We start from the raw sequence: 12,935 nt of genomic DNA on the forward strand, positions 1-12,935 counted from the left end.
CTGCTGCCAGGGCCCCTTTGTGCGGCACTTGGTGGCTGGTAGTGGCTGGTGGCGAGGAGGGCTGTGTGCGTCTGCTGAGCAAGTGAGCGGCTGGGGAGAGCAAACGAGGACGCCTCCTTCCCAGTCCCCCCGACCAGCTTTGTCACTGCTCTGCCCGACCCTTTCTCGCGCTCGTGGCCACCACGCCAGCTCCCATGCAGCGCAGCATTCGGGCACATGTGGCGTGGCTCCTGTCGCCTCTGCTCGTACGGAGCCGAAGGCTCCACCCCTCCCTCTTTCCGCTTTCATTTCTCGTTTGTTTGGGTTTTGTGAGCTGCTCCCCCTGGGCTGGGCTGGGCTGGCTCCACGAGGCAGGCCTGTGTCGTCCCTGCTGTGTCTTCAGTGCCTGGGCTGTGCCCCCAGTCAGCCTGCGGGGACAGTCTCGCTTTGTGGTGGAGGCTGTGTCCACCAGGAAGCTGCGTTCGAGGTTTTGGGGGTAGTGAGCCTCTGCTTGTAGACTGAGAACTGCCAGCGATCCTTGTGCCCCAGGGGCTGTTTCTTTCTGGTTTACGCAAACCTCCCGTGAGGGCCCCGGAGGAAGGGCGGGGGCCTGGCTGTGGAGTTAGGACACCGGCCGAACAGCGCCACTATCGGCCCACAAAGCGAGTCAGCCCGGGCGGCCTCTGCTCCCTGCCTTCCAGAAGACCTGAGCTTTGCACGGCCTCCGTTAACTGCTGGCTGGATGTCTGTCCGTTTTCCTGCAGTTTTTGGCTCATGCTTTTGCTTCGTGCTTGGAGTCCGTGTCACTGGGGCCAGAAGGGTCAGTGGACACCGTCCCTGCTGGTGCTCGCACCAGCCAGACTGCGGGTCTCCGAGGGGCGGGCCTGGTTCTGGGTCCTTTTCTCACCTGATGCCGTCAGGCAGACTCACACGTGTATAGCACATGTGTCGGCAGTGCCTGCCCGGCAGGGTGGAGAGAGCCTGGGTCGGCCTGTGGCCTGTCGTCTCCCGTAGCTCAGAGGTTCGTGGGTCCGTGTGGGCCAGTCCTGGCTCCGCCCCGCCCTCGCCGAGGTACCTGGGGCAGCGCTCTGAGCCTCCGTCTCCTCATCGGCGCACAAGACTGGGCCTGGCCCCCACCGCCTGCCGCCCCGCGGGCCCGAGGGAGCTTGTGCTTCACGCCACTGGCCTGTGGGAGTTGCGATGGAGTTTTGCTTCTTTTGAAATTAGGATGACGGCGGTTGGACACCCATGATTTGGGCTACTGAGTACAAGCACGTGGACCTGGTGAAGCTGCTGCTATCCAAGGGGTCAGACATCAACATCCGAGACAACGTGAGTGTCCCTGCCACCGTGGGTCACCAGCACCAGGGCGGGACGCAGGGCCAGGGCTGAGGGGCTGAGCGCTGAAGGGTCCCCAAGGCCCTGAAGTCTTTCTCCCGCGTTCTGTGCAGCTTAGGCGTCAACACGGGCACGGGCCACGAGGTGTGGGTCGCAGCTCTGCATATGTTCTGGTCCTTTCTCTCCTGTGGCTGTCCAGCTGTTACAGCACCATTTGTTTGGAAAGCCACCTTCGGCCATAGAACTGGCCTTGTGCCGTGGGGGCAGTCAGCCGTCCCTGTGTGGGGGCCGGTCCGAGGCTCTGCCTCCTGTGTCATGGGTGCCGTGTGTCTGTCTGTGTGCCAGCACCCTGCCGCCCAGCTCAGGGCAGCGTTGTGCCAGGTCTCGAAATTGCGTACGGCGGAAGAACCTTACGGCACTCGGCCTCCATCCTCCCCTCCGAAGTGTGTGCTGGCGTGCTCAGACGTTTGCTCACACGTGTGTTCTACACGCCACAGCGCATTGATTTTCGCTTTAAACAGTGCTGTTTTGCGAAGGTCGTAGTGGTAAATGGCACGGGCTTGCTGCTTCTGCCTGACGCCCTAGCATCTCCTGCAGCGTTGGTCGGCCCGCGGTGAATTCTTGCAGCTTCTCGATGCTTGCAAAGCCCTTTCTGCAAAAGGTGTTTTGCTGGCTGTAGAATTCTAGATTGACAGTTTTTTTTTCAATACTACAAACAGCCTGCTCCTCAAGTCCTCGTGTGAAAGGTTTCCAACGAGAACATCTGGCGGCACCCTCATCCTGTGTCTGTGTATGACATAGCTTTTCCCTTTCAGCTGCCCTTAGGTTTGCCTCTGTGTCACTAGATGTCACTGGTTTGGTTTGGACGTGCCTGGTGGTGTGTGTGCACACCTGCAAGTGCACCGAGGGTTCATGGAGCCTCTTGGATCTGTGGCTTTGAGGGTTTTGTCAGATTTGAAAACTCTTGGTCATCTCGTCCTCTGGCCCGCCTTCTGCCCAACCCGCTTCGCAAGGCCCCAGCGCCACGTCTGTCAGGAGGCTTGAGGCTGTTGCTCAGCTCAGCACAGCGCCTCGTTTTTGTGGAACGATTTTCTCACTGGACTTCAGTTCGGCTGCTTTTGTTGCTGTGTCTTCAAGCTCGCTAGTTTTTTTTTTTTTTTTTTTTTCCAACGTCTGTTACACTTAATCCCATCGGTGTATTTACATGCCGGACGTTGTAGTTTTTAGATCTAAGGGTTCTGTTCGGGTCTTCCTAGTATTTTCAGAAACGTTCTCTGAGTCGAGCGTGTGGAACGCAGCAGTACCAGCTGCCTTGATGACCTTGTTTGCTGATCTGAGACCTGTGTCATTCTGGGTTTTGATTGCTCAAAACCTCATGTGCCATGCGTCCTGCTCCTCGGCGTGCCAGGTCCCGAGGTGGACTCTGGGTGCGGGGGGTTTGACTTCGTGGGGATCCCCGCATTCCCGGAGCGGTCTCAAGCCTTGTCCTGGGCGCAGCACAGATACTTGGAGTCGGTCCGGTCACTTCGTGTTTTCTTTCCAGATCTGTTCAGTCAGTCCACGCAGGTCTCGGCCTGGGCCTGGTCATCCCTTCTGTGTGTCCCCGGACATACAGGGGGACTGCGCAGACGTGTCTAGGCTGCGTTCCCAGCCCCACCCCCAGGTTCCTTGGCCGCAGCCCTCGGCTCCCAGTCTCGGCCGCTCCTGGCCCCTTCCCTGCCAAGGCGTGGTGCTCCAGGGGCAGCGAGCGGTGGGCGCATGCCGCCTTCTTCCTCCCTCAGGGGTGCAGCCCTCCAGTGCCCCGCATCTAGCGTCGTGAATGAAGGCTGCCACTTCACACACGCAGGCTCTTCGTCGTGCTCGCTGGTCTGTTGGATGGGGTGTACCCGTCAGGTCCGTCTCACCCCACCCTCGCTGGCCTGTAGGCCAAGCCTGTCTTGTCGTCAGGGGGCAGGTGGGCCTGAGAAGGGTGGGGGGCTGCCTACCCCATGCTGGGATGAGCCCAGGGGTGGGGTCCCGGCGCTGTCACCCTGGTTGTAGAAGAACACGCCATTCTGCTGGCCAGGGGGGCGGGCCTTTTGCTCAGGAGCTCACGCACAAGGGCCAGGGGGAGGCCAGAAGGAAGGGCAGGCAGGCTTCTAAGTGATGTCTGTCCGGGAGAGGGAGTCCACGAGTCTGGGCTTCCAGAAGCTCTGTGCTGTGTGAATGGGGACCCGTGCGGGGACGATGGGACACAGAGCCAGGCACCCACGTCTGCTTTGCCTTTCTCTGCGCTCACCGAGCTGGGGGTGCTGCGTGGGTGGAGATTGGGGGCAGGTGTCTGAGTCGGACTGTCGCAGAGGGGCCCTGTGGGAGAGGGCCAGGGCCAGCGATCTCGGGGATGGTCAGGTGGACTTGTGTCATGGCGCCTCCGAACATGCTGGTGCCCCCGAGAGTCCACACAGTTGGCCAGTGGAGCAGAAAGTACTTCTGGGCAGTGAAATGTTTGTACCTCTGACCGGGCGCCCTTCCCCGAGGGCTAAGCCTGGAGATTTTTCAGAGAAAGGACAGTGCTAAGCCAGCACCCTGTTCCGGGGAAGGGACGCTGACAGTCGTGAGCTCGCTGCGGGCTGGCCGCCTCGCTTACCCACGGGGCCGAGTGCCCCCAGCGCTCAGCCCACATCGGGGTGGGGCGGGGGGCAGTGCCAGGGCGGCCCGCGCTGCCACGTCATGGTAGCACGAGAAGTGCTGGTCTCTTGTGTGTTCTTCGCCTTTAGTCTCACTTTAGTTTTTGATTTTTATCCTTAGCACATTTATTTTTGCAGAATTATAGCATCCTAGTAAACTTATTTTGCTGATTGTAAATCACGTGTATTTTATTTATAACAGGTATTTTTCCGAGTCTCCTTTTATTTAAAATTTTTGTCGCGTATGGCCATGCTACCCTGAACAAGCCCGATCCCGTCTGATCTCTGAAGCTAAGCAGGGTCGGGCCTGGTTAGTACTTGGGTGGGAGGCCACCGAGGAAGACCAGGCACTGTAGGTGTAACTAATAAAAAAAATAAGGGATTGTAAGCAGACAAGGTCTTTGCAATCTGAGAGGTCAACCAAGGGTTGCCTCGCCTATGAAAAAACTAAAAATAGAATTTTTGTCTTAAAGGCTCATATGAAGTCAAACTTTAATCAAATGTGCCTCTTTTTCAAATCCACACGAGTGTCACCCTGTCCTGCAAATATCCGCTCTTTCCCAGAGTGAGCACAATCTAAACACAGACGAGGTTCCTCGAGGCGTTGCGCTGTGTTTGGGGCGCTCCAGCTCAGGGCTGTTCGCAGTGACGGCGGAAGGGAGGGGGAGCGCATGCTCAGACGGGCAGTGTCGCCCTCCAGGAGGAGAACATTTGCCTGCACTGGGCCGCCTTCTCGGGCTGCGTGGACATAGCCGAGATCCTGCTGGCCGCCAGGTGCGACCTGCACGCCGTGAACGTCCACGGGGACTCGCCCCTGCACATCGCCGCCCGTGAGGACCGCTACGCCTGTGTCGCGTGAGTGGCCATGCCACGGGTCCCTGCAGGCTGCCGGGTGGGCTCCAGTGCTGGGTCTGTTCTGTAGGCAGACAGGACCTACCTGTCGTGCGTCTGGGGTCAGCATGGGCCTCTCTGGTTGGGGGGTGGTTACTGTGAGAAATGCCCACTCAGGTTGACCGTGGAGGTGGGTCCCGCCCTGATGCCCATGCGAGGTGAGGGGACAGCCTCTCTGGGAGCCGGCGGGAGCGGCAGGAGGTGAGAGCCGTGGCTTTGGGCCGCTCAGAGCCTTCTGCACCCTGAGGCTCCATCCCACTTCACTCCTGGGCTGCGGGCCTGGGGAGTCTGGACGTGAACGAGGCCCCTGCGTTGGGGGGCACGCGCCCTCTCAGATTTGGGCCCCGGCAGCAGCTCAGCCAACTGTCGTAGCGGCGAGAGCCCCGGGCAGAGAGAGCTCACGGGAGCGCCGCCGTGTCCACGGCCACGGGCGGGGCTGACTGCCAGCGCTGAGGCCGTTTGTGAGGGCGCACGTGGGTGGGTAGCCACAATTCTAACCCGCTTCTCGTGCTGTACACGCTCGCTGCCAGGCGAGCCCCAGTGAGCGGGTGCGGATGTGGGGGGCAGGGGAGCACGTCCCGGCGCCTCACGGCCAGTCCTGCTGGATGCGCCGCTCAGCGAGCCCGGCAGCCCCCAAGCGGACGTGCGTTCTCTGCACTTTCACTGTTCGAAGTCACTTTGTAAACCCCGTCTCCGTGTCTTTCCATTAAGACCCGAATGTTCTGTTGGCTTACGTTTTCCTTTTAGCCTCTTTCTCTCTCGGGATTCAGATGTGAACTTGAAGAACAAGGAGGGGGAGACGCCCCTGCAGTGCGCCAGCCTCCACTCCCAGGTGTGGGGCGCCCTGCATATGAGCAAGGCGCTCCGCGACTCGGCCCCAGAGAGGCCCGTCCCGACGGAGAAGACGGTGAGCAGGTGAGCCGTGGCCCGAGCCCAGGCGACTGTGCACGTCGTTGGTGCAGGGGCGTCGGGCGGTCCAAACACTGCCCCAGGCCGGGCGGCAGTCTCCTCGGCTCTGTGCCAGTCCTGGCAGGGCGGGGGCAGCACCCGTCCCAGGGGAGCTAACGTTCCCCATCCCACGGCAGAGACATCGCTCGAGGCTACGAGCGCATCCCTATCCCCTGTGTCAACGCCGTGGACAGTGAGCCGAGCCCCAGCAACTATAAGTATGTGTCCCAGAACTGCGTGACGTCCCCCATGGCCATCGACAGGAACATCACGCACCTGCAGGTCAGTGCTCTTGTCCACGGGCACGTGGTTTCCCCAGGGAGACGGGTGCTCTCCGAGCTCCCTCCCTCAGGAGGGCTGGTGGGCAGACACAGATCCTTCCAGAAGCGTGTCCGCATCCCGCCTCGGGCCCCAGGCGCCCAGAGCATTTCCGGGCGCCCCTGTGAGGGAATCCTGGCCTTCCCTGAGCGTCCCTGGGCGGTGGTTCCCGCAGCACCTTCTGCCCGGGCCCACCCCTGCCCCTTGCAGGCGCTCGGCATCCTGGGTGCTCAGTGGCCTCTTCTGCCTTCGCGCCCCTTGGTGGCTTTGGGAGCTGAGCAGGGAAGGTGCACGCACCTCTCGAGCGCAGGCGTGGCTCTCAGAAAGCTGGCGTCTCGAGAAGAGCCGCCCTGAGGACCCTGAGGGTGCTGGGCGGGAGCGGGGCCGTGCCCGTCTGACGCCCGTCCCCTCGCAGTACTGCGTGTGCATCGACGACTGCTCCTCCAGCAACTGCATGTGTGGCCAGCTCAGCCTGCGCTGCTGGTACGACCAGGTGAGCACACCGCAGCCCGCCCCGTCCCCGCTGAGCCCGCGTGGAGGCCAGGTGGGGGAGATGGGAGGCTGGACAGAGGCAGGGTTGTGGGGATGGAGCCAGCGGTCCTTTGTGGCCACCTGGAGGTGGTGGGAGTGCCCACGGGCCTGAGAGCAGCAGAGGCTGCCGTGGACGAGCCTAGCAGATGAGGCAACAGGAGAGGAGGGCTCCAGAGACCAGTGTCCAGGATCAGAACCATAAACGTCCTTGGTCGGGGGAGGTCAGCGGTCACTGGTGGGGCAGGGCAAACAGGCCGTGAGCAGAGGCCACAGGCAGATTTCTTTCTGGCGTCAGCTTTAGAGGGAGAGGGGCACAGGCATGGGGTCAGGTTCTGTGGCCTCGGAGGGCGGGGCCGGCGTCTGGTAGTGTTCTCTGGGAGGCCAGGCCCTGCTCAGAGGTGGGCGAGCCTGGGTGTTCCGAGGAAAGTTCTCACTGTCAGAGCTATCCCTGAAGCCCCCGGAGCCTCAGACTCAGACCACATGCCCTGGCCGTCGCCGGGTGTCTTCGTCGCGTCGGGCTGTAGGACAGGAGAGCAGGTGGCTGGGGACTTGCAGGGCAGCAGGGCTGAGAGCCAAGTGGCTGAGGGTGGCCTTAGCTGTTGTCCAGGTTCCTAAACAGGCACAGCCCATTGGAGCTTCTGGGGAAGTCCAGCGTCGCCCCGGGGTAAAGCAGGCTTGGGAACCATCGCTCCCACATCAGTCTTCTCGTTCGTGAGGGCTGTCGCGGGGAGCCGTGCTCGGCCCTGACTGCCATCTGTCCCCAGGATGGCCGGCTGCTGCCCGAGTTCAACATGGCGGAGCCGCCCTTGCTCTTCGAGTGCAACCACGCCTGCTCCTGCTGGAGGAGCTGCCGGAACCGCGTCGTGCAGAACGGCCTGCGGTGGGTGCCGCGGTGCCCGGGACCCCGTGGGAGGCCTCTGGGCTCTGCTTTACAAGTTCTGAGCAGTGGAGCTTTTGAGAGGGGCGCTTCCCTGCAGCTCAGCCTTGGACCTGAGGCCAGGGAGGACAGACTGTCTCGGTCAGATGAGCCGAAGGCAGAGAAAGGGGGCTGGATGCAGGAACGGCCGTCGCCACGTTCACACGCGCAGCTCCGAGGGCCAGTTCGGTTCTGTTCCCTCACTGAGGTCTTTTCCCGAGTACTCTGTTCTCCCTGAGTTTCTCCGGGGGCCGTGCTGTGATGGGGTTCAGGCCTAAAAGTCTTTAGAACTGCGTGGACTCCTTGTCCCTAAGTCACTTGGGGTGCTTGGTCCAGGAAGGCCTGGCCATCACCTCGGTCTCCAGCCAGGCTCACACCCCTTCCTCCAGTGCCCCCGACCGCCCAGAACCAGACCCTGGCTTTTGGTCACAGACCTGCCCTCCTGAGTGTGCCTGAGAGTTGGAAGATCTGGAGTCCTTCTGAGGTCAAGGGACAATTTCTGTGCAGTATGAGTTGAGCCGAGCACGAAAATTCATGGTGTTGGGGGTTTCTCAATATTATTAATCTTAATGCACTTGTGACCAGCTAATGCTTCTCTGCCCTCGTGTGTGGTGGAAAGTCCTTTCGGGGGTGAGGACAGACACCTACGTGGGCTCTTGGGACCAGGACATACCCCCACTGCCTCTGAGAGGCCGGCTCTGCCCCTGTGCTGACCTGCTGCCCGAGCTGACCTGTATCACAGCCTGGGTCAATAGAAGCCTCAGTCCCTTTGGGCCTCACTGTAATACAGTGGCTTAGTCCAGACTTGTCCCTTTGTCACAGATGGGGAAATTGAGGCCCAGCGAAGGGCCGGGGGCCATATTCCATGTGCTGACAGTTTGACTTCTGGGTCTCCTAGCTTCTCGAGGGGTAAAGGCGCGGCAGCTGAGCCTTGGCGCCCCCTCGGCCCCTCCCAGCTCTGCCCTAGAGCGAGGTTCTGAGGTGTCTCAGGAGGGGAGGGCCGTGCTGTCTCTCGGGTCGTGTGTGGAGCGTGCGACGGCCCTGAGTGCTGCTGTCTTGCAGGGCGAGGCTGCAGCTGTACCGGACGCAGAGCATGGGCTGGGGCGTGCGGACCCTGCAGGACATCCCCGCGGGCACCTTCGTCTGCGAGTGAGTGGGCGCCCGGTCCCCTGGCAGCGGCATCTGTCCCCAGGAGGATGCTACAGTGCGGGCTGGGGCGCCGGGAGTGTGTGCCGCTGGTGTGGCACCCGGACCTGCCACAGACTCCCAAACGCTGGCCCCTGGGCAGATGGGGCTTCCGTGTCATCGTCCTCCAGGACCCAGCATTAGCCCCAGCACAGGCGCAGGCAGAGCTCTGTGGGCTGCGGCCACACAGAGTGACACAGTTGCCCCTCGTCCCCACAGGTACGTCGGCGAGCTCATCTCCGACTCCGAGGCTGACGTCCGGGAGGAGGACTCCTACCTCTTTGACCTGGACAACAAGGTGATGTGCCCCAGGGGTCGGGCTTCTGCGCAGAGCTGATGGTGACCGCGCCCATGGCGTGTCTTCTGGGGCCGGCGCCCGCAAAGCGGCCTGTCCGTGTAGCATCTCCCCGGCCGGAGCTGGCCTCCCTTCTGTGGCGTCCTCAGATGAGACCCTGACCTGGAGGTCCCTCGGCCTGTGCAGCACGTGGCTTGCCTCACATCAAGCTGGAGCAGCACGTGTGTCACTCTGGCGCCTTGTGGGCCAGAGTCCGGGGGGCCGTGTGCAGAGTAGCACCTGGCTTCTGTCCAGTCCAGCACCCTGGTCTCCGGGGGCATGTCCCAGACCGTCACACCACCGCTCCCAGACCCTGGCTTGCAAGGTTGCTCCTGTGTTCACAGAACGCCTGTCTCAGAGCTTCCTGGGATGCCCGTCCATGCCCGTGGGAGCAAGGGTGGGGTGCAGGTGGGGAAATGAGGTGCTTTCCTCTGCAGCCGCAGCCATCTGCCCATCTGTGGTTACCCTGTGGCTGGGGCAAAGCCAGGCGGTGCCTTCCCCCGGCCCTGCCCCTGTTACCTGCTAAGGGATCTCTGTGTGGGACACAAGCTTTCCACCCAGGACAGCTGGCCAGACCTTGCCCAGGGTGTCCCGGGCCCCCGTGTGCGCGTGCGCTGCTGCTCGGGCTCCGCTGCGTGTGCCAGCGATTTCCCGCGGGGGCGCAGTCTTTGTGTTCCGGCCGAGCGCCATCCCTGTGCCCCAGGCTGTGCACGTGCTGCCCGTGTGCAGCTTGTCTGCTTCTCGCGGCGTCTTCCGTCAGCAGAGGTGGTCACTTTGGTTGTAGTCGGGCGTCCCAGTCTTCCCTTGGATCCACTGGGTTTCTGTGACGTCCTCCGCGAGGCTTTCTCAAACCTGCGGTCACAGATGCGCACTGGCCGTTTGGTAGAGGCCACACTGCACCGCCACGTTCTTCTGCTTTGCTCGTCCCCACGTTGACAAGGGTGCCTTTCCCCACTACTCGGCCGTGCAGCTGTGGCCATAGCTCCGGTGTCCATGGTGCTGTCTGTCCTGGGCTGTCACGAGTGCCTTGTGTCTCTTGGTCCTTTGCAGTTTCCGGAAGTGAGTCTTAAGGTCGACCTGACGACTTCTATAAACTCCTGTAGGGTTCGGGGGGCGGCATGGAACCCGCAAACCTGGCGAGGTCAGGGGTCTCGCACCTCCTCCTCTGGTTCATAGGCTCGGTGTGTCTGTCCTTGCCTAAGCCTTTAGTCACCCCCAAGAATGGTTTGTGATTTCCCTCTGTTGAAGTTTTTTTTGATACATTCTTGCTATTTTTTTTTCTTTCGGATCAACTCTATTACGATTAATTTATACACTGCGTGGTCTTAGTTTTGATAAATGCACACAGCAGTGTGATCAGTGCCATAGGCACGCTATGGGACATTTCCGTCACCCTGAACTCCCTGTGCCCTGTCGACCACAGAGCTGCTCTGTCTCGCAGGTGAGTTTTACCTGTGTTGACGTTTCCTTTGGTGGAGTCAGGCGTGTGCTCCTCTCTGTGTCTGCTGTGATCTGCCTGGCGGGCTGAGTGTCTGTGGCCGGTGGCCGTGCGGGTTCGCCCCGGCGTGTGCGGGGCCTGCATGCTTTCAGCTCCTGTGACCACGCAAGGACCTGCTGGGAACTCGCGCAGTCTTGCTCATCGTGGCATGAGCCTTGATTTCTCTTGCACCACTTCTGGGAGTAGGACTGCCATCCGGGGCGTGTGTATGTAATATTTAAAGGATGGACACTTGGCGTTAGCGTCACAGCAAGGAGGGTGTAGCACTACGTGACCGGCACGAGCGGCCCTCACAGGCTTTTCTGGAGGAAAAAACTCCTTGCCCGTCAGGTAGTTGGGCTGCTTGTCCCCACTGAGCCACAAGCACTGGTCCCGATTCCTGGTCGGACGTGCACGCGGCCTCCTCACCCCCTGAGCATGTCCGTCGCAGAGCAGACGTGCTTTTACTGGTTGCTGCTCTGTGGCAGAAGGGACCTTTGCTGCTGCGGGCCCGTGAAGCTCTCTCTCTCTCAGAGCCCGGCCCGCCCTGCCTGCACGCCTGTGGGTGAGGCGATGGGGGCGTGTGTCCGCAAGAGCACACTCACTCCAGCCCCGGCTTGCGCTGGCCCAGCGAGCTTCTGCTCGCAGGGGCGGGGGCGGCCTGCGTCTGGCAGTGCCACGCTCCTCCCGTTTGCCGACCCGCGGACCTGCGTCCATCCACCCGATTGCCGTCGGTTTAGGTAAACCCTGAAGCCCCGCGGCATTGTCTTCACACTAAGCTCTTTCTAAACCCTCTCAACTCTTCTGTGCCGCCTGCATTTGCACGTACGTTTAGAACCAATGTGCCAAAGGGCTCAGAGCCAGGCCGCTGCTAAGGTCTGATGAGGACAGGGCCAGTCCTGCTGATTGGCTCAGGGTGTTGGCATCTGCATGGGTCACATCTTCCCTTGGTCCTGGCGTCTCTGTCCAGGGCTCGGGGCCCCTGAGCCGGGTCCACGGAGCCCTGCAGCTTCCGGCGCGCAGCGCCTGCGCACGGCCCCACTGTCCCGAGTGGTTCCTGCCCGCGGTGCTGCTGTGGACAGGGTGGCTTCTCGGTGCCATCGGCTCTTGGGAGTATTCAGGGTTTGGGTGCTGACCTCGCCAAATGCTCTTATCAACTGGGACCTCTTCTGAAGATGCCTTAGAGTCTTCTGCATGCATCATAGTGTTGCGTGAGTCGGGACAGCTTCACCTTTTCTTTCTATCTGTGTACCTCTGCTGCTTGTCCTTGCCTCGCTGTCACCAGGGCGGGCGTTCATTCCCTGTCTGGGAAGTCCGGCATAAGCTTTCCAGGAGCCCCAGAGCAGTGTCCTGCTTCCACGTCGCTGAGCACGCTCGTGAATCTTTTCAAAGTCGGCCGGTGGAGGCGCAGCTTCCAGACAGCGCCGCGCCCTCCGATGGGCACAGCTCTCTGTTTGCACGAACGGCCCCTGCGTCAGTGCAGCTCCTGCAGGGCGAGTGGCCGCGAGCCTCGTGCATTCAGACAGCCCGCCTTGGCCTCGGTCGGTGAGCTCAGCCGGGTCCTCTGCTCAGAGTCTCCCAGGTCGTGCAGGCGCTGTGGAACTATGTCCTTCTGGACTTTGGACCTCAAGGGGCCTCAGCTTTACACGGTGGTTGTCAGAACTCAATTCTTGGCTGCGGGACTGAGGTCCCGCTTTGTCACTGGCTAGCTTGGGGCACCGCAGTTCCTTGCCCATGGCCCCCGGCACAGCAGTGCACTTCTTAATGGCCAGCAGGGGAATCTGTGTGTTGGAGCCTCACACAATGTGACATGATCACAAGAGTGACACCATGGCCTTCGCCACACTGCTGGTGAGAAGCCGTCACGGGCTGTCTCAGATCCAGGGGCGGGGTCACACGAGAGAGGCTGGGGTTAGCTGGTGCTCCGTGCTTGCGCATGTGGACCAGCTCCCTGCACGGCGGCCCTTCCTTTCTCAGGAAGTCCCAGTTTCTGGTGCTGGGGTGACTTCCGGGACCCAAAGCAGGATACGGTGCTCGTTACCCTTGGGCGCCCCCAGCCCCGCACCCATTTTTCAGAGGTCGTAACTCCAGAATAAACGGATTTTAAAAATACATCCATGTTAATGTTTCTAATTGAAAGGTAACATTGCAGAGTTTTTGCCCAACTCCTTTGATTTTATACTCAAATCTCTTACAGTGAAAATCTCGGCTCCTAGCAACATTGATTTCAAAACCGCGTCACTCGTGCCACCGCCAGCGTGGCCGTGCCGTCCGCCGAGCACGTGGCCCAGGGGAACGTGCGGGGCGCACGGGGCCGTCTCCGCTCCACTCCCAGCTCGCTCTGCAGTTACC

General features: G+C 61.2%; 1 protein-coding gene and 1 pseudogene across 5 annotated transcripts in view; both read left to right on the forward strand.

The window, feature by feature from the left end:
• Window positions 1–12,695, forward strand: part of EHMT1 (euchromatic histone lysine methyltransferase 1) — a 79,719-nt gene extending 67,024 nt beyond the window's left edge. For 4 of the 5 annotated variants that reach the window (XM_015594222.2, XM_015594221.2, XM_006918137.3 and 1 more), the window contains 8 exons: window positions 1,207–1,311; window positions 4,684–4,838; window positions 5,622–5,789; window positions 5,960–6,104; window positions 6,556–6,633; window positions 7,436–7,551; window positions 8,650–8,736; window positions 8,992–12,695. In XM_015594222.2, coding sequence (XP_015449708.1) covers window positions 1,207–1,311; window positions 4,684–4,838; window positions 5,622–5,789; window positions 5,960–6,104; window positions 6,556–6,633; window positions 7,436–7,551; window positions 8,650–8,736; window positions 8,992–9,109 — 972 coding nt within the window. In that variant the 3' untranslated portion in view covers window positions 9,110–12,695. Of the gene's footprint in view, window positions 1–1,206; window positions 1,312–4,683; window positions 4,839–4,991; window positions 5,579–5,621; window positions 5,790–5,959; window positions 6,105–6,555; window positions 6,634–7,435; window positions 7,552–8,649; window positions 8,737–8,991 lie in introns of those variants that run through there. The other variant, XM_025051095.1, reaches the window with a different exon arrangement.
• Window positions 4,224–4,342, forward strand: LOC112484812 (annotated as a pseudogene).
• Window positions 12,696–12,935: the final 240 nt, after the last annotated feature.

The sequence above is a fragment of the Pteropus alecto genome, unplaced genomic scaffold, assembly GCF_000325575.1.
Source record: "Pteropus alecto unplaced genomic scaffold, ASM32557v1 scaffold67, whole genome shotgun sequence".
Classification (NCBI taxonomy): Eukaryota; Metazoa; Chordata; class Mammalia; order Chiroptera; family Pteropodidae; genus Pteropus; species Pteropus alecto.